At 41.9% G+C, this 25,643-nt stretch overlaps 2 protein-coding genes across 2 annotated transcripts; both read left to right on the forward strand.

Moving 5' to 3' along the window:
- The first annotated feature begins 9,846 nt into the window (after window positions 1–9,846).
- LOC119134389 (Hermansky-Pudlak syndrome 6 protein) lies at window positions 9,847–13,662 on the forward strand. Its single transcript, XM_037271041.1, has one exon. It carries the CDS (start codon window positions 10,161–10,163, stop codon window positions 12,855–12,857), a length of 2,697 nt encoding a protein of 898 aa, XP_037126936.1. The 5' UTR covers window positions 9,847–10,160; the 3' UTR covers window positions 12,858–13,662.
- Window positions 13,663–15,172: 1,510 nt separating this feature from the next.
- On the forward strand, window positions 15,173–25,551 carry col9a1b (collagen, type IX, alpha 1b). The gene is made up of 32 exons (XM_037271058.1): window positions 15,173–15,382; window positions 15,715–15,768; window positions 15,842–15,877; window positions 16,003–16,065; window positions 17,238–17,291; window positions 17,584–17,619; window positions 17,695–17,718; window positions 17,822–17,875; window positions 18,032–18,085; window positions 18,194–18,226; window positions 18,304–18,360; window positions 18,485–18,538; window positions 19,713–19,766; window positions 19,858–19,911; window positions 19,999–20,052; window positions 20,505–20,558; window positions 20,641–20,694; window positions 20,766–20,819; window positions 20,896–20,949; window positions 21,347–21,391; window positions 21,476–21,529; window positions 21,622–21,675; window positions 21,774–21,827; window positions 22,386–22,457; window positions 22,619–22,654; window positions 22,739–22,783; window positions 22,881–22,913; window positions 22,983–23,129; window positions 23,320–23,374; window positions 24,127–24,315; window positions 24,573–24,650; window positions 24,738–25,551. Exons 1-32 carry the CDS (start codon window positions 15,308–15,310, stop codon window positions 24,923–24,925), a joined length of 2,022 nt encoding a protein of 673 aa, XP_037126953.1. The 5' UTR covers window positions 15,173–15,307; the 3' UTR covers window positions 24,926–25,551.
- The last annotated feature ends 92 nt before the right edge of the window (window positions 25,552–25,643 follow it).

The following is a 25,643-nucleotide window of genomic DNA, read 5'->3' on the forward strand; positions in this document are numbered from 1 at the left end:
AAAACAAAATGGAAGTGCTACAAATGAAACATGTGCCACATTGTCCCTTTTAAACACAATCATTAATTAAATAAATTGTTATATGTTTTTTTTAAATTAAGATCTCCGTTTCATCATTTCTCTCCCTGTTCATCATAAGAAGAGAGACGATAGTGACTACTCTCCATTGGCTCAAAACATACTGTAACTGCACATACACGCTCCAGGACTACATAAGTAGTTGTTTGCCAACACCCAATCCAAACTGAATTGAAGAGGCAATTTGTCACAGAGGTGGTCAAGGGATTGCCTGAAGTAGTGGTAAATTGATGGAGTTGAGCTACCGCAGCCGCTATCCGTCCCTTCCCATTCAACTACGAGGCCCACGGGTAGCAGCTACTCTTTTGGGATTGCAACACAGCGACACGGTCGCATTAACAATTACCTGACTTGATCAAGTAAGTCGTTTCACCTGTCCCGGTCAATGGTGTTTTCTCAAAAATCTGGCTTGTATTTGATTTTATTTACCTTTATTCATTCACTGCCATTGACGACTATAGACGTCACATCCATTTGAACTGGGCTGGCACTGAATTCAAGAAGAACAGCTCAGCACACGAGACCTAACATGTCTTCTATATGTCTACTTGTAGCCACAGGCTACTTTTTCTCTTATCTACATCCCGTATTTGAGTAATTTATTTACATAGAGCCCCAAGTGGTCCGATTGAGACAAAACTGAGTGTTTCTGCCTTATTATTGCATCTGCGGCGATATCAGTGGTGAAAGGCAAGATACATTATGTGACACAGCTCTTGTATTGAATATCATCAGACTGTGTGTATGACAGTCCTAATCAGACCAACCCTCCCATTGAACGTCTCCTGTGAGTAGAAAGTCCATCACGCGTTTCCCGTCACCATTCCTTCACCGCCTTGCTGTCCTCCCACGGGAGGCCAATAGAGTGCAGGCATCCCCCCTCTTCCTGATAAATGAGCCACAGGAGTGGGAAGCCTCCCCTCTGCGCAGGAGACAATTACACATGGAAGTGGGAGCGAGGGAACCGATAGGAAAGTGGCAGCTGGTCACTGAGCTGTGAAATACCGCGAGAGGAATGATGGCGCTTTCATGAGCTCTTCCTGATTAGATCACGTCCGAAGTGGTGTTTGCTTTTAGGAGGACAGTCTTACGCTCAACATGATAAGGATTGACCTAATGTTGAACAAGGTGCTCATTTGTGTCATGTTTCTCATTTTACCAGCCGCGACTGAATATTACTGTGTAGTAGGGCCGGGACAATAAAATATGAAGATAATTGACTGTAAAGGGTACACCCTTAAAATTGCTGAGTTACAAATTGGACCGACCCAGGAAGCTGGGTCAACTTTTTTAAGGGTGTATTGATTAATACACGCGTGTTCATTTTTCAATTAAGGAATTGTTGTCAATTGTGCATTCTAAATATGTTTGCATCTTGATATTGGCAAAATACCGCAATACTGTCAATTACACTTAATTTGACGTTTTATAGCTGAGTCGAATCAGGAAAAAACAATTCAGTGATTTTCCTGTTTTGTTTTGTGGAAGGAACAAAGCATCCAGAGCCATCCAGTTAGTCTCCAAGGGGGAGGCAGTCTAAGCTGTCAGTCATGCAATCACATGAGCAACATGCCAAAACCCTGACGGCCTGAGGCCAATACGAGCTGAAATGGCATGGCGTAGGTGGAGGGAGGGACGCGTGATCGAACCATTTACACATGACATTTACTCGCTAAACATGCTCGCTGGCCTTTGGGTACGACACACACACTCCTTCACCAAGGCTCTTATTTCATGGCGAAAACAAAAATGCACTAGCGAGTCATTTATCAACATCTGACAGCATTTGGAATGTTTCCCATTCTTCATATAGCAGCGAGAACGAAAGATGACCTTTATTTATTTTAATAAATGTACTTACATGTTGCCCTGCCGTGTCCTCAACCACGTTTGTAGCAATTGTTCCCACACAAATCCCTCACGGGTTTGGAGACGACACCATTTTTGTTTGTTTGCATGTGGTCTGACTATCTATGGATGCTGACCACCAAAGGCCTTGAGTAAAATTTGAACGGATAGAAGAGTTCCACCAAGGGAGAAAAGCACTAGAGTCAAATCGATAATTGTGACACAGCTATGGGATGAAGACCTTAACCATATAGGACAATCCAATCCAAAGTAGTGGTACCTCCAAGTCATTAATTTAAGATTGTTGTGGCATCTGATGACATCACTCATACAAATTTGAAAGGAAGAAAATCAAGTGGCAACATGACACAAAATGGAGGAGATTACATTTCAATGTTGATTCGCAGAGTCATTGTTTTGAAACATTGGGCCCATAGATTTATTTGACACTTCCAGCTGAATGTCAGTTAAATGCAGAAGAAAGTGCTGCCCTGGCAATTTTTATACAGGTTCAGCTCTTAAAAGCATTTTTGCAGTCAGAGTAAACATGAATATTTCAGGTTTGGTCATGCAAAGTGAATGACTTTGGAGTACAGAAACTACATATTTGCATGTGATGATTTTTCCTCATTATGCAGGCTTCTAAGAAAATGCTGAAGTAGATTTCAGCAATCAGATTGGATTTGAATTTCTTTCTCTCTCCTTACAATCAAAGTGAGCAATTGTTGAATGTCTCTTAAAGATTATCCAGTGGTATATCCTCTCCAAATTGCTCGGCAAATGATTTGGACCCTCGCCTGTAAAACGTTACATTTTAAAGCCAGCACTTTTAGTTCAGCAGGAATGACAAGGCACGGAATATTATGCAAAGCAGCATTTTAAGTACTCTTCCGCTAATGGTTCTGACTGCCATGTTCCCTTTCAGGTTTTTTTCTGAGGCACAAATCAGGGCAGCATTTCATGTAAAGTCCTCCAGCGGAGTTATTGATCCTTTTATCAACAAAGACTTTGGGATTTTTCTTTGTGAGTGACCCATGTGCCGCAACATCGTTTGTACATACAGCATCGAATATGAATGAAGTAACCCTTTCCACATTTTGCCTCTGAAGGAACATCAAGAAGACATCTGTCAAATTTAGCTCTGGTAAAATGACAGAAGCAATTACTCTTTAGCTAACGGGAAGAATTCAAAGTATCTTCCATCGCTGCGGTATCTCATCCGCCAGACACAACGAGTACAAAAGAACAAACCGAAAGAGAGCGAGAGATGAGGGTGAAAGATGCCAAGAGGCACCTACGCCGATCTCAGAGGTAGACGGCTAATTAATCTCCCAGCAGGAAGGGAGGGGGATGTCAAAATAGCAAAGCGTGGACCCGAAACGACACTGAGCCAGAGAATGTTCACATTATAATGAGCCAGTGATAGGCGATATAACAATACATGACTCATAAGAACAGATCATATGTTGTATGATGGAAATCCTGGAAACCCTTTGTGAGATGTCATGCATGGTGTCAAAACATCAGATCGTTTTTAAACCATGAATAGTAATTAGAAGTAGGATAGAAGTACTGCCTTGAAGTTCTCCTCAAAGATTTTTCAGCCAGCACCAGAAATGCCGTGTGGGGTTGTAACATTTTTTTTTTTTTCCCGAAAAGATAAGGCTACTAAGAGAACAATGTCCACCAGTTTGTTAACATGAAGGCAAGACTGGTTTTATTTGGGCAAGAGTATAGGTGATAGTTGGAGATGATGTCGGACCTCATAGAGTAGAATCAAAAAAAAAAAATGGGATCATGTTTTGGACCAAATTAAGTTCATCATCTGAGGTTCCACTATTTATTTTTATTTTGTTGTGTAAAATTCTTTATGTCTTGGTTGAATAGATGTCAACATTAGTGATTTAGTTGATCTTTTTGGAAGTAACGCTCACTGAATTAGGCTTTTCAATTAACCTAAGATGCGAGTTTCTGAACTGTGTGGGGAAAAAACTAATTCACTACTGGCTATGCCAGTGTATAATTAATTGTGCATTAAAACCGTGTCAAAAAATGTGTAAGTAGATTTGATATAGTCTATTAAAATCAGCAGAATGAGTTGGCTAAAAGTTGATAGATGCTTCCTTAAAACATTTCCACACAAAAAACTCATGGTTAGGTTACACCATTAAAAAGTTCATTTCACAGAGGCTGCTCATGAACGAGACTGTCTCTCGGGTTATTTGAAGCACTGCTATATGAAGCAGAGAGCCTAAAAATAGAAGCGTATGAAAATGTTGTGATCAGCGCTTAATATCTAGGATAGCATGTACCTGCATCGCTTTGCAAATCCCGCCCCACACACTCAAACAGTCGACCTGCAGAGTCACAAAAGCTTGTTAGTGATAAATGTGACATGACAATTAAAGTTTGCATTCAATCACTCATTTTTGCTGTCTCAAACTTGTCAAGTTCTACATGTTGCGTGACATATCTTGTCTGTCAAAGATTTTCAAAATACATGGTGCCCCAACCCCTCATTCATTTCAATTCATTCAGTATTTAAATCTAAATGACAATAAATACAAAAAATAAATGTAAAATCTCAGAGCACTAAAATAAGGCAGAACTTGAATATTTCAAGAGGCTGAAATCAACAGTGGATGTTCTCAATAAGCCAAGACAGGTTAGATTGGCCTCTGAGGTGAAGCGCGCCATCTGTGTTTGCAACATTTGCAGGCAGAGAGGCTTCTTATGAGGCCTCAAGGTTCTACTTTCATAAGCTTTTATCCCCTTGCAAAAAAATACCTTTATCATAAATCAAAAGCATAAAACTCAAACCATGGAGTCAAATGGAGTCTAGGTATCTAAAAAAAAAAAAAAGGATATGAGATCATACACATTCTTTTTCAGTCTCTGAACTTGCGTACTTCCAATATTAGTATTTCTGCTCCAATTCTTAGAGAGGCTTTTAAATTCACGCATATTACCTTTAGGTTTTGAATTGGTCAATTTGGAGCCCATTTGAGACAAACAGGGTTGAGACTACGGTCCCCGTTCATGACTATTTCATGGATTTTTGGACTCATCTTTAATACAAGACGTTACGCAAGTTTGGAACTTTGAGTGGACTTTAAGTGAAAGGCTTGATAAGAACTGGCGGGAGACTTTCTGTCCCTTTGCCCTGACGGCAGCCACATTTCCCAAAAGTGTCAAACACTAAAGAGGGACGGTGGACCTTAAAGAATTGTCAACACAATCAGTTCCCAAATCACAAACAAGTGCACGTCAACTGTGGTAAGGGGTTAGGGCAAATATTTGAATAATGGAACAGCTTTGCTCTCTTTTGTGTTTCAAGTACGCTTACGAAAAAGTTCCAGTGTGGTGACGAAACACACAAACACACACGAGAGGACACACATTGACACACACCACCACCTCACTCCCCATATGCATTTTTAATATGTGCATTTGCTTTGCTTTCTTGCACAGGTCACTTCAATTTCAAGAATACCGACTTAAATAAAAAAAACTAAAACACGTGACAAAGTCGCACACCAAAGGGCACATGGCTATTTCTGTACTGGAGTTAAACAGTTGACTTCCTAAGTGAAAGTTCAGGCCTATCTGGATTGCTGCTTTAAAAATTATTTTAGAAATTAATTTAGAAAGTGAATGATAACAAATTTTAACCTATTTAAAAATAATAACGTTGCAATGCGCAGCAATTCCTCTCATGCTACAATAATATGCAACCGATGTGTCAGACAAGACATGTATTCCCTTTTTATATGACGCTGAGCACAGCCACCATTTCACACTCCCATGATGCATTGGGGCTGCATCAGCCCTGCAAGGCGCCACGCCACAGGATACTGTATACATAATCAATTATGTCAATTACCTGTAGGGTAACCTTTACAGTGGCACACGCTTAATTGCAAAAGGAACCAAAAGTTATCGCTTGCTGTAATGTAGTATGTTTCACTTTTATCTACTGTACATGTTAGTCCATGTAAAGTAAATCCAGCTTCGTTTGTGGCACTTTACGGAGCTCTTGTGGTCAGCCAGATGTTTATTGATCTGCGAGAGCTCTCTTGAATTTTAAAACCCAGCCTGGGCGCCACTAGTGATCGATCAAAGTACACACAAGCGACGCAAGCTTCGCTTCAGGGAGGATGGATTGTGAGGTAGACATTGTTTTATTGAGGCGAGTTCACAATTAAAGGCGCTGGCACGCGTTGATCAATTTGATTAATGGCTTTATATTGATCTGTCAACAGATAAATGTGATGCTATCTCAAAGTAGGAGGCAGTCAATTACAAGCACCATGCAGTGCTGAGTTTCTTCCAGAGAGTAGCAAACAGTAGAGGGAGTCCACTTTGTGACAAATGGCAAGCATGTACGTGTTTTCCAAGCATAGGAAGAAGCTTGCTGATGCAGGGTCTGATCCAGAGAGGCTTCCCCGCCAGTTTGAATGAAGTGTTTACCAGAGCGGGTCGCCGGGCTGCACCTGCTACCCGTCTTTGTGCTGCCAACAGGAAAGGGCTGCAGAAGCAAATGTTTTTGCAGTGGTGAATATGCTTGTGTTGTGTTCAAAGCAACTGCTGTCTTACGATGTGTTTCAGAAATAGCCCACGAGGATTTTTGCACTCCCAAAGAAGAAAACCTAGAAAAAAAAATATCAGGTCATTATGCAATCCCAGTCATTTTCGAGAACTGGATTTGCGCCTGATTACGATTTTCGGTAGTCTTTTGGTCTAGTTTGGTTGTCGGGTTATTATAGTATTAGTAAAATGTCAGCAAGGGCATCGGCTTTGTTTTGAAGCACCCCTCAGCCTATAGTTGAAGTTTTATAGCTCTAATAATAACTGTTTTGTTTCCGTGTTTCTGCTCTCAAGTGCCCGTTTTCCAGCAACAAGCAATACTGGCAATAATAATCTCGCTGTTAGCATCCGACAACACGGAGAGACGGAAGTTTTCCTCAGCTGATGAGGGAGGACATTAAACTGCTAACGAGACAAACCTTTCTCTTAGGACCACTTATGGACCATTCAACAGGAAGCTAATGTTTACACTGAATAAAAGATGAGAATCTAAATGTCAGGCTCAACACAACACTGTTTGCAAAGTTAGGAAAAAAACAAATTGTACTTTTTACGAGAATGATTTCTCGACTTTATGAATTAATCGGCATGTGAAAGGATCACGTGATTTACTCATCGTCAAGTAGTTTGATAACATAATACAAACATAACACTTCACCACACAAAACATACAGTGAGCCAAGGTGTGGAGGAGTGACTTATGAACAGTTCAAATTAACAGTTTGTAATAGCATAAAAACTTAATGTTTCTGTTAAATGCAAAAAAAAAATGTCGGGAAAACTTTAAAAGCAAAGTCATTAGGGGTTAATCGAAGGCACCTTAATCTGTAGTTGGTATACAAGTTATAAGCCCCAATAATGAATTTGAAAGGATTTATTTTCATCTCATTTTCCTCTCACAAATCCCTTGCATTTAAAAAAGGTTGTGTCGACTATTTATATCCACCGTATAAATGTCCAATGAATTTATCTGCATTTCTGTGTGCCATAATACACGAGACATAAATGGCAGCAAGTATACCGTATGTCACCAAAGAGCCCTCTCTCCCCAAATATCTATCTTTGAATATACTACCGTTTATGAATTATGAATGTAAAATGGCTGGCTACTTAAACAAACTCACTAGATAGAGCCAGGACACTAGCATGCCTCTGAGTCAGATCAATACAGAATATACACAGCTTTAATGGCTGTGTCCTTATGATAAGGTTCATTAAATGTATGGTTACAAAATAATCAAGGACGCTAATGGTGGCGTGATGCTTTATTGCAGGTAATTAAAAAGGCAAATTCAGTGTCGCGGGCTTTGCTTCATTACCTCAATTTTGTTGTCAACTCCAGGCGGTATTCAAGAGAGCACAGATGCCCGTTTTATTGTTGTGGATGAGCCACTTAATTATGAAACGCATACACAGGAGACACACGTAAGGTCTTGCCATTTATATATACATTTGTGATTGGCTGTCAACACGCAATTTATGACCAAACACCCAAGCTATTATTTTACAGTTGATGAAAATGTTTGATTTTTTTTTTTTTTGTACATTTTGCAATTTAAGAAAAAAAATAAACAATAACAATTTCAGGAAAAACTGGGAAATGTTGGAGCCAGACACAATAAATGTGTCCCCACTCAGCTGTGTTGCTATGACAACACACCTACAGCTCTCTTTTTTTTCTTTTTATCTGAGCAATCTTATGTGCAAATGAAGCCAAACAGCAAAGTCATTTTGTGCGTCAGAAGCTGCTGTTTGAGAAACTTTGTACAGTTAGCTCTTCACCCATCTTACTGTTGTGCTGAATGCAGCCTAATTTCACAAAGGCGGAATCCCATGTGTAGTCAGTGAAAGAGGAGCCGGTCAGCACCCAAGTTATTTTGAATCAATCCAAATAGAAATTGCAGCTGGGTCAAGTCACTGGTGGTACCAATAGAGAAACATCAGCCATAATAAGCCTTAAGTGAACATCTAGGGACCTTACGAAACAGAAACAATGTAACGTTATGAAAAGTGCATCATGTGTATTGTGTGCATTATACCCTTGTGGATTGCTAAAGTAATGTTCACATCCCATGAATATGCACAAGCAGTGTACCAAATATGAGTTTAATTTGTTCCATGATAACAGCTGAGTCATACTTAGAGCGGAATGGACATTTTCAAAAGGGCTGAACAGACAAGGTAAGAAAGAGATCGCCAATTTACCCAACACCTACACTCGCTTTACTTTCTCACCCACCCACCGCAGTGTTAAGTGAAATGACCATGTTTTTCCTTATTCCACAAGAAAGAAATGCAATGCAACTCAGTGTGGTGCTGTACAACGTTTCAATAAAACACCCAAGCAAAACTCCACATTGCGTGTGCGCTTGTTAGTTCTTTATCTTTAGTGTTCGCTATGCTGATAGTAATTTCCAGGAGGCTGCCTTCTCAATTTAACTATTTAATGTATGCCAGAAAGATCGATACACCGCTGTGGATCCTTCTCTGCAAGATTGTGAAAGGTCAAACCCCCAACTCCAAGGTCGCTACTCTTATACTACTCTTGCAAGGGGGCAACTCTATCTAGCCTGTGTGATAATGTCTGACCTTGCAGTCTTAACTGAAATCAACTAATATGTAGTATGTGCAAAGAGAGTGAGAGAGAGAGAGAGAGAGAGAGAGAGAGAGAGAGAGAGAGAGAGAGAGAGAGAGAGAGAGAGAGAGAGAGAGAGAGAGAGAGAGAGAGAGAGAGAGAGAGAGAGAGAGAGTTATTGATGCTTTAGAATTTTAGCATTCATAATAAAGGGTGATAACATTTGTCTGATTGATCAATCATATTTAATAGATATATAAATATAACAACGGACCCAGTTGGACTCGAGGACTACAAAAAGTGGTTGTCTCTGAAGAAATGCCGTTTCTGAGGATCAATACCCCCACCTACTGGATATTAATGGAAGGTGCACGCAAAAGTTGAATGTTTTGAGACAGCAATGTTGTGCAGCATAAATCTCGATCTGAAATCTTGAAACATTGCTGTAGGTATTCAAGGTCAGGCGCAAGTGGGAGACTGTGGAACTTTCTTCTTGATGTGATTAATGTTATTGGGATCACAAGATGATTTAATTCAGAGCAACTCAATTTAAACAGTACTCCTAAAAGCAACCAGTCTTTAAAAACTTAATGCATCTACAAGTTTCAGTTTCTTACATTGCCCTAAGAATGAAAAGGTTTTCTAAAACTGTTTTTTTTTTAATCGTTTTAAAATTATAACACCAGCGAGTCGTTGTTGAAGTGGCATGGCACAGTGGAGTGCGTGCGCATTCTTCCTTACTCCGCCCTCTTATGCAAATTACCTTGTGTATCCGGATATAAACAGTCCCGTGATGTCAGCTAGCTCCGCGTAGCATCGGAATGAGTCGGAGGCCGTTCACTCTTCCAAACTCCTGGATCTGTGCTCGCAGTGATCGGCGTAGTTCTCCGGTCATCTGCTAATGTCAGGTCATCCTGAAGCCGAGCGATGTCAGAGTTTATGTTGCCATCCGACGGACGTCAAGGGCGAGTGAATAACACTCACATGACATGACGTGATGCCTTTCGATTAGCAGGTCGGTGTGCTACGCAGGCTCGCGGACTGGTTAATACGAACATCCGTTACTCGCTTGATGGGAGTCATGTCGCGCTTTGCGCTGAGGCAACTGTCTGATTTTGAGGACTATACCGACAAGAATGAGCTGCACGAGAGTTTAAAGACCGATCTTGACAACAGACTCTCAAACGTTCGTCTGAGCGCAGATGGACGTCACGTTCATGTCATCCTCCACAAGCCGAAGGTTGGTCTTGTGACTCTGGACAAGTATGAAAGACCTCAGCTGAGTCAAGTTGAGAGGAAGCTGGATTTGTGTTCCACGCAAAGCGTTCCCATTGTGGATCTTTTATATTTGGACACTAATAATAATGGCATCAACAGGGACTTTGTGACTGTAGCTGTGATTTACGAGAACGGACGATCAGAGTTTTGGCAGTTCCAAGATTCCAAAGGAGGCTGGAGTCCCCTGCAAACAGCCGACTTGTGTAACAGTCCCCGGGCCCGAGTGGTGTCTGTGTGCGCCTGCTCTAATCTAATCGTCTGGTGTGAGGAGAGGCCCCCCTCAGAGAGCTCCCCCATCCTCAGCTCTCCCAGGAGTAAGCTGAGACATTGTATCTGCAGGAGGGACTTTGAGTTGAAGGAGGGGACTGTCATTTTAGGAGGGGTGAAAATCGCCCTCCACAACAACCCTCGATTCAAGGTGGTCGCCTCGGGGCAGTACGTGCACCTCCTTCCGGATGTCAAATTGAAACCACTGAGAAAATTCTTCCTCTCTTGGTGCCCTCGCCAGGACTCCTTCCGGATCAGCACGGTGTGTCAAGCCACCCCCTTGAAAAAACAGTCGACGAAGGAGTCGGACTTTAGGAAACTGATCGCAGACTGTTTAGGGTTTCTGTCTGCGCTTGACCCCCCTGAGATCCTCAATGTCGCTCCTTCGGCTTGTGGAGGATTGCTGCTTCTTCTCAACACGGGCTGGGTGTGTCTCCTGCAAAGCGATGGGGTGCTGCGCCAAATATACAAGATGGCCGACACATGTCCGCTTACATACTCAACACACATCAGCCTCTGCACATACCAGGACACATTGGTGCTGGTCTTAAGCCAAAAACTCTATCTTATTGACTCAAAGTGTGGTAGAGAACTGGAAATGATAACACTAGACAGGGAGGGGTTTTTATTTCCCATAAAAACTGATGGATCACCGCACTTGTTTTCAGAAACTGGACTTTTTCAAGTGGTGCGTCAGGATACAGACAGCATTAACCTAAAACTGAAGTTGCCTTCTTTCACTGCAGCGGAGAACATTCACCCTGGAGCACTCCTGGTGGAAGCCGTGTTTGAGGAGGCATGTAAATATTACCAGCAGAGGAGCCTGAGTAGCACCCGACTCACTGTGGACTCCTTAAAGAAAGGAGGGAGATTCCAGGCACCCATCTCTTTAGCATCCATCCTCAATGACTACCTCAGCTCGGGGCCCAAGCAGAGCGCAGAAGAGCCATCCCAAAATGGAGAAATTGGAGGCGATGTGGGGGAGGACAAGTTAAAAGTCTCACTGGAGCCTGAGCTGAAGGCCTTGGTGGCTGTGGAAGAGTTGAAGCGGGCTCTAGTGAGGGGCAGCCTGAAAGAAGTGGAGGCGCTTTGCGAGAGTCTAGTTGGAAAAGAAATAGCCCGGCTGCTGTGGTCCTCGGAGCTACATCGAGACGACCTGCTCTACCTCAACTCCATCTTTGACGTCTTCCCGTGTCAAGCGTGGAGGGCGGCGCAAGCTGCTCTCCAGCTCCACTACAATGGGGATGGCTCTCTGTCCAGCCAGGCATCACCAGATGTATGGAAAACTGTCCTTGGTCCCGCGCTGAGTTTCCCAGCTTCAGTCCCACTTACAAACGGTGGGTCAAAGCATAGGAAGAGCTCCAAAGCAGATCACAACGCCAACTGTACATCCAAGTCGACAAGCTCCGCTTCACCTGTCGCCCTGCCCGTCTTTGAACTCCTCTGCCATTCGGTGTTACGCGTCCAGCCCGCTCAGCTGCCGCGCTTCCTCGAGCTCAGCCAGCAGCAGCAGGGTTCAGCCGGACTGGGGCTGAGCCTGGCCGCTTCCACTTGGAGCTTCCCCACCGGTGGAGGAGACAACGGCGAGAACAACGTGCCTCTCTATAAGCGTGCCCTGAGCGTGCTGTCGTCGGCGAGAACGCATCGAGACCAGTTGCAGGAACTAGAGGTGGAAGTGTTAATGGTCAGCGGGCGGCCCAATGCCATCCTCCAGGCGTTAAGGATTCTGATTGGACAGCAGCAGTGGGAGAAGGTGACCGAGGTGGCCCAGAAGTTCTGCAAACAGAGTCCCCTGCTGAACAAGGAGATCTTCACTACACTGCTGTGTGAGGTGACCCAGCACAGAGAACTGGACCCCTACTTGGATTTGCTGTGGGTGCTGTGCCCTGAGGACATCACCGTCACCACCATTCTGAACCTGGTACTGAAAAACCTCCCGCCGCCCAGCACGTCGTCCTCTTCGCCCCTTTCCGTGGCCTTCAGGCCCGACTCTTTTCCAGCTCCCTTTGCTGACCCACAGAGTGATCAGGTGACAATCGGCCTCCTCAAACCTCTGCTGAGAAAAGTTCTCCAGAGGGAAACCAAACCCAGCCAGCACTACGCTGACATCCTTCAGTCCCCCTCATTCGTGCCTCCTGCTCCCCCCTGCATGCCCACGGAACCATCCAAGACCAGCGCAGACTTACTTGTGGACAGTACCTTGGTTCGTGGTTCTACCTGCTAACAGTCTGATGTGAGCACTTTTTAAAGACTCTTGACAGAGTCCCATCTTTAAAGCGATGACTACTCACCGTGTTACCATGTACATAAATATGGCCGCTAATTTTAACATGTACATAGTTCGCCTGTAGGAAATAATGTATCCCATCAGTGTTACATGCATGTGGATGACAAAGTTAATAATTGGCTTCTCACAGTTGTGTTACTACTTTTTTTTCTTAACTTCCACATCCAAGAAGAGATTGTCCCTGAATGCTCTACACTGTCCAATGCTGTCATTGTGCCCCCCCCCCCCCCTTTCCCTCCACCCCTTTCCAGCTCACAAGACATTCCTGACAGAGATGCCAAAGAGACTAATAGTTGAGACTTGCAATTCAATTTGGGAGTAATTCCAGCATGAGGGGGGGGGGGGCACATGGTCTGAGCTATACACAATCTGTGTCTTATCTTTCAGCCTCCGTGCTCTGGTTTGCCATCACCTCAGTCAGCAGTGTTTGCGTTACAGTTTTCAAGTAATTTGCTTGTTTGGTCATGCTGCAGTGCCTCAAATGAAGCATTTAATATGAAGAGATTTGTTGCCCACAAAGGCCACAGCTATGACATTTTTGTAACCGTGTCAGACAAGATGGTTGATTTGGTTTGAATGTCATTCCTGTTGTAGTTAAGCACTACTGCAATCAGCTGAGTTCATTTTTAAAGTGGCTACAACAATTTGCTTTTTCTGTCCAGGGAAGGCTCCCTTTTTTGTAAAAATAAGAAAACTGTCAATGTATGTCTGTGTGAATGCTATTAAACTGTGATAAAATGGTTTTGATGCTTTCTTCTTAGTCCTACATTTGCTCACTATTTAACCACATTTTTGTTAAAATATGAACTATATGTATGATTAATGGAATGTTATCTGAGAAAAAAATATATATAATAAAAATCAGTAGAATAAACTGTTATAGGGTAGTGTTAACTGTTCAAAGTATGAAAATAAATTTCATTATTAATCAATTAAGTACCTACACAGTTCTGTAGCTGATGTTTTTAGTTTTATTAGCAGAGGCAGAGCATCTCATTCTTGCAGCCAGTGGGCAGGTTCCACATAGGTATGTAAAAGGATCACAGCAGACTGTCAGTAGCAGTCCAAATGTAGAACCAGGGAGTAATCAGAGTGCCCCAAGGGATGTCTGATTGATTTTCCCTTCATGCTTGCAAAGGCAAGGGCCACAACATTCGGTACACTTGGGCTGCACAATCTTAAGGACCGAGCCATCAAGCCAGTTCTAAAATTAACTCACCAGTGATGTGACTATGTGAATTTTCTGTTATTTGTAAGCACAGGCTTATAGACACAAAATATTGCATAATAGATATTTCTGTTTTCCACTTAGTCAAGTCACGGTTTACTGTGACTCTGTGATACATAATTAACATGTTTTTCCATAGATGAATGTCAATGAACATAAAGGTCAGAGGTCTGTGTGCTTGTTGTGTGCATGTTGGTTGGTAAAAGGTGCTTTACCCTTTAATTTTTGTTTGTTTGTTAGTAACATGTTTTGTTAAACTTGCACAACAGCTCAAATTGGTGTGAAGATTGATGACTTGTTTGCGAGCGTGTGTACTCTACTGCTCTCTGGTGGGTGATCCCATAAATGAAATCCGTCCGTCAATCCGTCCTGAAGGCTGTTCAGGTACTGTCGATATGTTGCACAGTTCTAATTTTGCATAGAGGAAAAAATATTCTATTTGAAAGACACTGATCATGTTAATGTTTCCTCAATAATTATCAACAATAATGTAAGGAAGGAAAAATATACATCTCCATCTTCTCAAAAATTAAACAATAAATAAGATAAATGTCGATATGCAGCACTATATCTGTGAATCTCTGCAAAGTTGCTTGTACGCGTGATCCTTTATGCACACTGTGATTTGAAAAAACAACAAATAGCTCCCTCTAGCGGACATTATGAAGAAAACATTAAAAGAACCACTTTGTTTACACCACTCCAAATAACAATAATAATAATAATAATGATATCGGCACATGGTGAGAAATTAAATAAATTATGTTTTTAAAATTTTATCAAATGTGCATATACCATTCCCCCACACTGTATGCATAAAGACTCATCATGTGACTAAATGTGTAATATGATTAAAATATACCATTTTACTTGTCAAAAATTTGAAATAATTAAGAAAAAAGACAACTGCAACTGCCAATCCTGCCTATTGGATGCATCTTTGAGATCCCTCCTCTTTCTTTCTCCTCTTTCACCTGAGCCTCATGACTAAACATGCACTCTATGAATATTTACGAGGTCGGGATGGCCACAGGCCCTCTGAGCGTCTCTAGATAGCCGAGAGGGGTCTAGTTGAGTTGTTTTGTCCGGGGCTCCTTCCATCCCAGCAAATCCACAGAAAAGGACTTCCAACTGTTTCCTTTTCTGCCCACAGGGAATCATGGCTCGGGCCCCCGGCTATCGAGGGCCTCTCTTGGGGCTGCTTCTGCACTTTGCTCTACTTTGTTCAGCTCAAGTAAGTCTTATTTGTGACCCTCATTCCTCTCTCTTTGTTTGCAATGACGCACAAATTATTTTCTCCTTTTTTATCATTGAGAACTCACACTAAGTTACTCAATATGATGCATGGAAACTCATATATTTTGAAATCATGTATGTAGGCTCCTGTACTTACAAAGTTCGCAATATTATCCTGTGCGATATAGTTGGAGTGGTTTGAGAATGCACCTGTGCCATAGGTGTCACTTTTATTGTGACTTTAAAAAAAGAACATAAAATATTATTTAAAAAATAAAAATTCCTCAAATTTCAAAGGATTTTGTGCTGATGTGTTTTTCCACTTCTCAGAGGGAGTCAGGACCTTCTGGACCTGCAGGTGTACCAGGAATTGATGGCATTGATGTGAGTAATTGAGTGCAGTCATGTTTTTCTACTTTACATGTTTTGTGACTTAATATTTTATCATTCTTTTTAGGGTGATAGAGGATCGGAGGGCCCAGCTGGTCTTGCTGTAACTATACATTTTGATTTCATTTTTCTCATTTATTTTATTCTAATTTTATTTCAAGGTTTTTTTTTTTATCATTTTATTGCATGTTTATTTTCAAAACCTTAGTGTGGAATTGTCATTTGCAGGGACCTGATGGAGAACCTGGTAAAGTTGGATCTTCTGGATTACCTGGAATTCCAGGAAATGATGTAAGTAGTCTGTTTGTATGCATGCTTTTTTTAATTCATATTTCCAGATTATTTGTATTTTCTTTATTAGTGGACTTTTCAAGGTTTATTTCTAAAAAAAAAGAAAATTACTTTAGTCAGCATATATGTTGTTTGTTGCAAAAGTGCAATACTGCAAAATACAACCGAAAAGAATCAAATCAACAGTTAGTATGTTGTGCAAAAATCACTTACCATCATTTGGTTATTTTAGCATTATTATGTACCGCCAATGCCTAAAATGTTGACATTTATTCAAATTTTGTGTTGGCTGCATTTTTTCCCCATTGTAAGTGGCCACTTCAATAAACTAAAAGCAATTTCAAATGCTAAATGAGCGAAACTCAAACTTTTTTTTACTGTCAAAACATGTTGGCCTCATTTGTGATTATTGCCAGTTCGTTTATTAGGATGGAATAAGGAGAAAATACTTGACATTTACTTGTGAGATTTCCCTCTGAGTCATTCAATACTATGACTAAGACTATGCATACTAAAATGGCAAGAAATATACACAAATTACAAAAATACAATAAATTTGTCAGAAAAGCATAATAGGTTAGAACCAACTTAAAGTGTGTACCGTTTTACGCCAGAATGAAATTTCGGTAATGATAGTGCCATACAGTATTGCCCATAATTGACAGGTGACTAAAATCTCATAATGCCGTAAACTTTTATAAATCTCAGTCTAAAGTGATGGCAGTTTGACAACAAAACCGTCTCTGTGATCCTGCTGCAGTTGGTATCTACCACTGAGAATCCACAAAGCAGTGTGGAATGATCCCTTGTTTGAAATGAGCCAAAGGAATGTTGCTCTTTGCTGTCTGCAGTCTGAGTACTTTGCCCTCTTGGCTCACTGCTGACTGACTCCTTCCACCTCTAAACTTTCCTCCCATGTGCGTCTTTAGTTTTGTAAGGATTTGAGTGAAACCCGGGATTTAATTAATACTCCAAACGGCACCGTATTATACAGCCAGTAGGAGGTGGTTAATCCCTTTATGACCGGGGCTCCTCCCACAAGGTGAAATTTATGATGATGTAATATAACGATCTAATTCTGAATATGGAAATATTGCCAGAGGAAAGGTACCGGCTCATTTAACAAGCACATGGCAAATTGAGCTAATCCTGACTGAATGTGCTCTCTGCAGGGTTTGACCGGACCTATCGGAGACCCCGGGCCCGACGGTCCCCTTGGACAGAAAGTAAGTGACTAATGAGCCCCTCACCTCAGAGAACGTCCGGGAAACGGTGCCAAGCTGCCGTCTGCTCTTTTGCCGTTCTATGTATAAATTCCTCCTGACAAATGAGACCTAATCCTGCAAGTCCTCTGTGTAATCTCCGTGGGGAGGCAAAGCCCGGCATTGCTGCTCATTAGTACAAACATTGCTGGGTCAAGTGTGCCTTTGCCGGCCCAGTCATGTGATAACTATTTAGTCTCACATTGATCGTCTGTTTGGATCTGTCCATTCTATTCATATAGCTCTTTGATCCTAGGGTGAACCCGGAACAGTTGGACCTCGTGGAGCCGCTGTGAGTTAAACATCTCCAAATACGCGTCTAGAAAACTACATGAATCACTCATCACACTGTCTTGTTTTTCCCCAGGGTGTCGGGTCAGATGGACCCCCTGTGAGTTACTCACTATAATTATGCATTCTATATTCGTCTTTGCACATTTGGACGTTTTTGCATGGAAACAAGTTTCATCTCCATCTGGTCTGATTCTGAACAGGGGCCACCTGGGCCAGGAGGACTTCCGGGCCCGTTGGGGAAAACAGGACCACTTGTAAGCACATGGAGTGTTTTATTTAGCTACAGTGAATCCATAAACGTCATTAACGTTGCCTTAAAAATAGTCATGGTGGAATTGCTTATATTATTGCAATATAATATGTTTATTTTTAAGTGATTTTCCGCTTTTTTGTGCAATTATTGACCGCAGGGGCCGATGGGTGTGAGAGGGCCCCAAGGACCTCGTGGACCAACAGGCCCCAGAGTAAGTGACCTCTTTAAATTCCACCCAAAATTTAACTGAGGTGAACTAACCTCATGGAAGATAAGTCGTGTCTTTTATGTATAAAACACATTCCCTCTTCCCTTGCAGGGGGCAGCTGGGATGCTGGGCAGTGCCGACCTGGTAAAATCAGTCAAAATAAAAGCAAAAATTTAGAATTTTTGTGATTTTTTATTTTTGACTTTTCTGCTGCTGTTTAGTGTCCCAACTCGTGTTCATCTGGGACCTCTGGACATCCTGGCCTTCCTGGCATGAAGGTGATTTTAAGAGATAAACAACTATACAATATTCTTTATGTTATCGCTATTGTATTTTGTTTTTTCTTCCAAACAGCCCCTTTAGGCAAAAATAAAATCTGCTTTTCTCTCTGCTTTTTACCAGGGGCACAAAGGTGTCAAAGGTGAAGCCGGAATACCTGGCAAGCAAGGCCACAAGGTATACATGTATATATTTTACTCAAACAGTCAATACAGGTGATTCAAACCCATGATATTTAGGCACATAAATGCAACCCACATGCCAGAACATTCCCATACAGATTATGTCGGAACCCCCTCGTTTCACAGCGTGTGGCAGCCATTTGTCTGTGCCGCTCATTGTCAGGAAAAGGCCAGACACGCTCGTGTAATGCCTCTGATAGCTCGCCTGATTTATTTGAAATGATGTTCAAGCATCCTTTCCCCCCTGTAATGTGTTCATACGCTATATAAATGGAAATGAGGCGATCTTTGTGTGTGCAGGCGATGATTCAACATCAGCCTCACAATCATGTTGTCTGTCACTGACTAAAGGCGAGAGCCATTTCAGGGACCCGTTTGCCTGTTTATGCAGAACCACTGGCTGTTAACAATAAAATGACCACATGATAAACCCGGGACACTTTCCATCTTGTTCAGGTCTGAAGTTCACAAACTGCTTCAGTGAGTGTATAAATGCTCCATAAAAGGTTAGAGGCCTCTGTAAATATATTTAAATATATTTATTGCCATCTATTAGGAATGGAAGGCTGGAGTTACAGTCGAAACTGTCAGCAGGTAACAACTAAAACTTTTATTTGTCCGAACAAAAGAATCTGTTTATAATCATTACTGAGACATGATGAATCTCATCGGAAAAAAATAGATATGTTTTGCTGCTCATTCTTCCTGGAGTGTCCATTTCGATGAATATGAATGCATTTTGATGAACACAATCGATTCTTCATCTGCACAACATAGTGACTGGTTTTATGTCATTCGCTTGTTTGTTGTTGTGTTAGGTTTCATCATCCGCACTGTGTTGTTTACTCCTTTTAAGAGCCACTTCTATTATCCGTAATTAAAACAACAAATTGCCTTTTTAATGACGGAAAATCCCTGATGCTTGAAAGCCTCAAACGTTTTCTTCTGTATCTAGAGCAGAGTCAGCACATTACTTATTTGTAATTAGAAAAACGGGGCAACAAATGAGAGTTAAAACATTGGCTTAACAAAAATTTGAAAGAGAATTACTGTTCTTGTTCCACCATTAACATAATCCACAGCTTTTGTGCAACTGAGAGGCATCATTAGCAATGTGATTTTTTTTTTTTTGTCCTGGTGCTGATGTTGTTTGTGTTGTTTGCTCCTAGGGGGAGGAAGGAGAGCAAGGGGGTCAAGGGGAGGTTGGTTCACAAGGACCAACGGTGAGATTGACTATTTATCTTGCTTTGAGTGTGTGTTGTAGTCACGCTGCCTTTTATTTCACTCACCTGTTGTCTTTGTGTGTTGTTTCAGGGCAGCCAAGGCATCCGTGGAGCCACAGGAATGATGGGCACTAAGGGAGAGACGGTCCGTGATTTTTCCCTTCTACAATATTTATCCATTTAAGTTGAACTCTGACAAAATGTGTAAACTTGAATGTGTGTTTTCTGACAGGGTGCTCGAGGACCTGATGGAGATCCAGGTCCTCAGGGTGTTGCCGGTGCATCTGTAAGTATTTAAACGAGACAATATGGACACAAAATTGTTCATCAGTTAGCAGGCTATCAAAGGCGAGGCTGGGGGGCCAGATCCGGTCCGCCAGATTATATTATGTGGCCCATGAAAGCAAATAGTATGTCAACTTCAATGACCCTTGCTAAAATTTGTACCAAAATGTCATGTGTAATAAGTAACATTTTATTTTGAGTAATCCTTGACATCTGATTTCAAACCCAGCAATCAAACTTCTTTGTGTAATATGTGACGATTAAATATTTATTTGGTTTCACTGTCATAACCCCCCCCCCAAAAAAAAAAGTATTCATAGTGTTTTTATTTATGGTAAAACAATACAATTTTGGACTTAACTGACTTAATTAACATTACCGCATCACAGATACTGCTCTTGATTTTTGCATTGTGTTACACCCACTCCGGACAAATACTGTATATGATTTCAGGGTGATCAAGGCCAACGAGGTGTGATGGGTGAGCTGGGGCCTAAAGGTGAAGAGGTAAGTAAGCACATCATCAGTGACCTTCCACTCTGTAAATAATATTTGTTTGAACAATCTGACTGAAGGTTTTGTTGTTCAGGGTTTACAAGGACCAAGAGGCATCACAGGTCTGCCAGGCCCCAAAGGAGACGCTGTGAGTATGATTATTTTGTCAAATAGGATGATAATGCTGTTTTATGAGTCTTATTTTATTATTCCGACCAGGGTTTACCCGGTGTGGATGGCCGTGAGGGCATTCCAGGCCTGCCGGGATCAAAGGTATGATTCCTACTATTGCGTATTATCACTCTCCATGTTACAATTGGCTTTTCCTCACGGTTTGTTTACCCTACAGGGAGGGATTGGGAAGCCTGGACTTCCTGGAGAAGGTGGCCCTCAGGGCCTTTCTGTAAGTTTAAACATACATCTTAAAAATGACAATTTCTCCTCCAAATAATTCTGTTGTACTGTTTTGGATCAGATCATAACCTGAACACGCATGCTAGCAGACTAATTCTGTTCTTGTGGGCACAAGTGTGCAAGCAGCGTTTTCCCGTCCTCTAATGTGCGAGGAGCCTAATGAAAGGCACTAATGGGACTCAACTCGACTGTGACACTGTTTCGCCAAGATTGTGTCGGTGTTAAAGTCGTCACCCGAATTAAATCTCCAGGGTGCTCCGATCAAGACGTTTATAAGCAGCTTATTTGGGGCCAATCCCTCAGGCAAATATATTTAATCCATCTGTGTGGAAACGGATGAATATCCTTTTTAAGATGCTTTTTGGATCTTATTCTGTGTCTTTTAGGGTTTGCCTGGCTCACCTGGACCAAAAGGACTGAGTGGCCCAAAGGTTGCCAGCTTGATTCTTAATTAAATATGAGGTTTTGAGTCTTGCATTTATATTTTATATGAAAATGTTGCTTTTGTGCTTTAGGGAGATGCCGGTCAAACAGGCTTCCCTGGAACAATGGGGCCTGCTGGAAAAATGGTATCACACGGCAAGCTATTATCCCACAAAGCTTATATTATATTGACCTGACAAAAACAAAACAAAACAACTCTGAGCTTTTTCTTTGACAGGGCGAGCGCGGGGAACAAGGCGAGATTGGAGTCTCTGGACCCATCGGCGAACCTGTTAGTATTCATCCTGCTTTTATTTTTTGGATTTTAAATAAATTAAGTCATGGGACCTCCTTTATTATTGTTAACTGTTTATTTTTCTACGCTTACAGGGAGATTTGGGAGAACACGGCCCGGTGGGTCCAGCTGGAAAGCTTGGTTCCAGGGTAAGCTATTTGGGAGCAAGCAAATACTTTTATATTCTTTCACAGAAAAAAATAGGGGCTACTTAACATATTCAATTGAATGTGAGTTATTTTGCTGAATGAAATTGGTTGCCATTGGCCATCTTATCTAATTGATTTATTTATTGATAACATCAGGGGATAATTGAATTATTTGATCAAGGGATAATTGAATTATTTGGTGAGCCAAAGTAATTTTATTCAACAGATTACAATGTTAGATGCTGTTACATTTAAACAAGAAAAGCCAGGGAAGGTTTTTTCCCAGTAGACTTTGGTATAATCTAGCACATCTCACTTGAGGTCTACTTTCACAGTGAGGGGAGAGCAGTCTGAAAGGCTCTACTGTTTTCCTGACATTCTTGACAGTGCCGCAGAGATCAAATGAGAGACAAAGTGAAGAAATGCTGCCATGCTTTGTTGGCTACGCTAAAAGTTTACTACATGAGCCACGGAAAGACATTTTAACCTTCATTTTGTGTAAAAAACAAACAAACAAGAACAAAAAAACTTTTACATGTATTTATGGGTTTGTGATAGGGACCTAAAGGTGATCCTGGCCTCCCTGGTATTCCAGGACCTCCTGGCACTCCTGGCATGAAAGGAGAAAGGGTAAGAAAATCATCACAGTACATCTTGGAAAAACGATGGTTTGGATGATTATTTCTCAACACTTATCTCCATATGTGGAGGCCTAATACACGCACGCACACACAAAGCTACACACACACACACACACCAACAGCAAGGCTCATTTGTCTTGTTGATTACAGGGTGAGCGAGGAGAAGGAGGCCCCAAGGGAGACCAGGTATGAAATCCTCATATGAAATGATTATTTCATGTATGGCGTATAATGATACTTAACCCAAAAAATGATTACATATTTTTTCAGGGTCCACAAGGTGATGAAGGCAACCCTGGGGAGAGAGGGGATAATGTAAGACCATATGCAAATATAAGCTCGTTCTTTTCACCAGGAAATTCAATGCATGATGCTTCCATATGTATTTATTGATGTATCGTATCGTTTGAAGGGTGAGCCTGGAGAAGCTGGAGCAAAGGGAGAGGTGCGTAACAATTTATATTTTGGCATTGCATACATTGAATATGCTTCAATGATTCAATGATTTCTCAAGACTGGGAACCCCGGCGAGCCTGGTAATAGAGGTCCAGAGGGAATTCGAGGCCAGCCTGGAATTGAGGGTCCGCCTGGCACACCAGGACCGCGAGGCATGCAGGGGAACAGAGGCCCGCCTGGAGCCAGAGGAACACAAGGCCCTGCGGTAGGTATAGCACACTCTCGCTAAAAAGTACCCACAGCTCATCATTGCAACTTTATGAGCACAATGAAGAAGGATCGGGGTATTCAAAAGTTTATTTTCGTAAACTTGAAAAGAACTCTCAAAAGACCAGAAGACTGGGATGGTGAAGTGTTTGGTGTCTTAAAGCACCCTACCACTGTTTGTGTTGCAGGGTAAAGAACCAAGCGACCAGCATATCAAGCAGGTCTGCATGCGAGTCATGCAAGGTAAAAAGCGATGACCCCATTCATCATCCCCTCATGCCTCGTTTATGACTTGAATCTAGCTCACGTATCACGGCGCCGGCCTTCTCTCTTAATGATCAAGACGCTTGGCCAATACTACACAGTTCACACACAGAAAAGAAAAGGGCTCATAAGCAAAACATGAAATAAACTTCAGGCTTTGTTTATTTGATGGATGAAAGATTTCCTTGTTCGCCTGGAAAGAAATGTTCCAGGGGAAGAGGCAACCTCTCTTCTCTTTATTCTTTTGCTCTTGTGTCTTCCAAACTCATCTCCTAGAGTCATTACTTTTTTATAGCCGAGCTGCTGAAAAATTAATTACACCTCCAGCAGACCTCTTCTCCTCTGCTCAGAGGTAAAAAAAAAAAAGTCAGTATAAGGGAAGGCAATGTTTAAAGGGAACAGTCAGGCTGCATGCGCTGCATGAATTTTCAGGAAGTGCAAGATATCAAGCAACACAGAATCACAGGAGATTAATATTGGATCATTTGCACCATGAACATACATTTTCTGTGGCTCAATGCTGTGTTAAAAAGTAGAGTCTCTTCTCTTTTCAATGTACTGAGGGTTTTAATGAAATCCAGGAGAAGTTTTAAGGATCTTCTTTACTTTACTTCTTGCTTCACTCTGAATTGAACCCACAAGCGCACCGAGAACATCTCGATGAACCCTCCCTCTAACACCGCTGTCTGTCGTGAAATTATTTAATTCTTTCATGATTTTGTCTCCAATAGAACAATTAGCGCAGTTGGCTGCTAGTTTGAGAAGACCTGAGTCCGGCGCTGCCGGCTTACCTGGGAAACCCGGACTCCCGGGCCCTCCCGGGGCTCCGGGAGACAATGGCTTCCCAGGACAGGCAGGGACAAGAGGCCTTCCTGGACTCAAAGGACCACCAGGACACATTGGAGCCAAAGGACCCAAAGGTAACTGCAGCGCAGACCACTACCGATTAAACATAATTAAGCAAATTGTGTTTACTTTTCTTTTTTTCTTAGCAGCAGGCCACAGAACTATTGTTGAACAGAAGGGAGAAAATCAAGAAAAGTAGAGAAAAAGATAATGTTAGATGGCAGGAATGTACTATATTTGATTCTAGGGTGTGGGTAGTTGGAAATAAAATGAATGAAAAATAATGCTGGTAAGTCATATGATGTCATCATACAGTGTTTGTTGCTTGCAGGTGATATGGGTGACAGAGGTTCCCGTGGGCCCACAGTGAGGGGATCCAAAGGTCAGCAAGGACCTCCAGGGCTCCCCGGTGAGTAAACATTAGACTTTTAAACGCAAACATTCAGGTCAGGTCTGGGTCTGTCGAGGCTTACAAGACCAAAATATACGCTTGCAGGCGAGGCTGGCAAACCCGGTTACGGTCAGGACGGTCGCGATGGCCAGAGGGGACCTCCTGGTCTTCCAGGACAGCCCGGTGTCCCTGGGCCTCCCGGTACAGCCGGTCCGAACGGCTACTGTGATCCATCGTCTTGCAATCTGTCACCGGGAGCTCAGCCGGAAGTGAAGGGACCTGCAAGGAACTAAAAGCCACTCTGGGAGAGACAGAGACTATTGGATTCAAACATGTTTCATCTCAGGGGTTTGTGGTGCCTTCCCTCCATTAACCTCTAGTCTTGTCTTCGCAAGCTCTGCCACAAGGCGCCCAGCTCCTGAAAAACACACGTTTGTTACTGGTTGCCAAAATCTATCGTGTGTTCTTTTTCTTTCCGACCTGGATTGGTGTTTTTATAGTCCCAGCAATGTGTTATGATTGTTCATCCTAGTTTCTCTCAATTCACAGTATTTTTCCCCCTCTCCTCCCTTGAAAAACTTGTCAATCACCCCAAATAAATTTGGATCAGGTCTTGCCTTTTTGTTTTGTATGTGGTAATTTATCAGACAAATGATCTTTTTTTTTTTACGATTGTCCAAATGTCAGAAAGTCTTTTCTGTTGCAAATAAAAGGACAGAGGGTGTCACACTGACTTCAGTGTATGTTGTAAATCTGTAAAAAAAAACATGTTTAGGTTGTGGTTTAGTATATTTCCTACAAAATAAACTGATGTGACATTTTGCCTCGTTGTACAGGACAACAACATTATATTTTAGTAATGATGAGCGCAATGGTCATTAATGTAACAAATAAATAAAAAAAATACACACAGAACTGTTTATTCTGTATGAATTTTTTGGGTATTAGTCATTCATTAAAAAATTACCTCAAGATTATGCATTGTTTCATAAAGCTTATTTTAAATATACT

Source organism: Syngnathus acus, chromosome 15 (genome assembly GCF_901709675.1).
Source record: "Syngnathus acus chromosome 15, fSynAcu1.2, whole genome shotgun sequence".
In the NCBI taxonomy this organism is placed as follows: domain Eukaryota; kingdom Metazoa; phylum Chordata; class Actinopteri; order Syngnathiformes; family Syngnathidae; genus Syngnathus; species Syngnathus acus.

Bases quoted from the DNA above. Each gene is read 5' to 3' on its own strand.
- LOC119134389 (XM_037271041.1), top strand. From the start codon at position 10,161: ATGGGAGTCATGTCGCGCTTTGCGCTGAGGCAACTGTCTGATTTTGAG.
- col9a1b (XM_037271058.1), top strand. From the start codon at position 15,308: ATGGCTCGGGCCCCCGGCTATCGAGGGCCTCTCTTGGGGCTGCTTCTG. The intron at 19,767-19,857 runs GTGAGATTGACT...GTGTTGTTTCAG, and splicing joins TTGGTTCACAAGGACCAACG to GGCAGCCAAGGCATCCGTGG. The intron at 20,950-21,346 runs GTAAGTTTAAAC...TGTGTCTTTTAG, and splicing joins GTGGCCCTCAGGGCCTTTCT to GGTTTGCCTGGCTCACCTGG.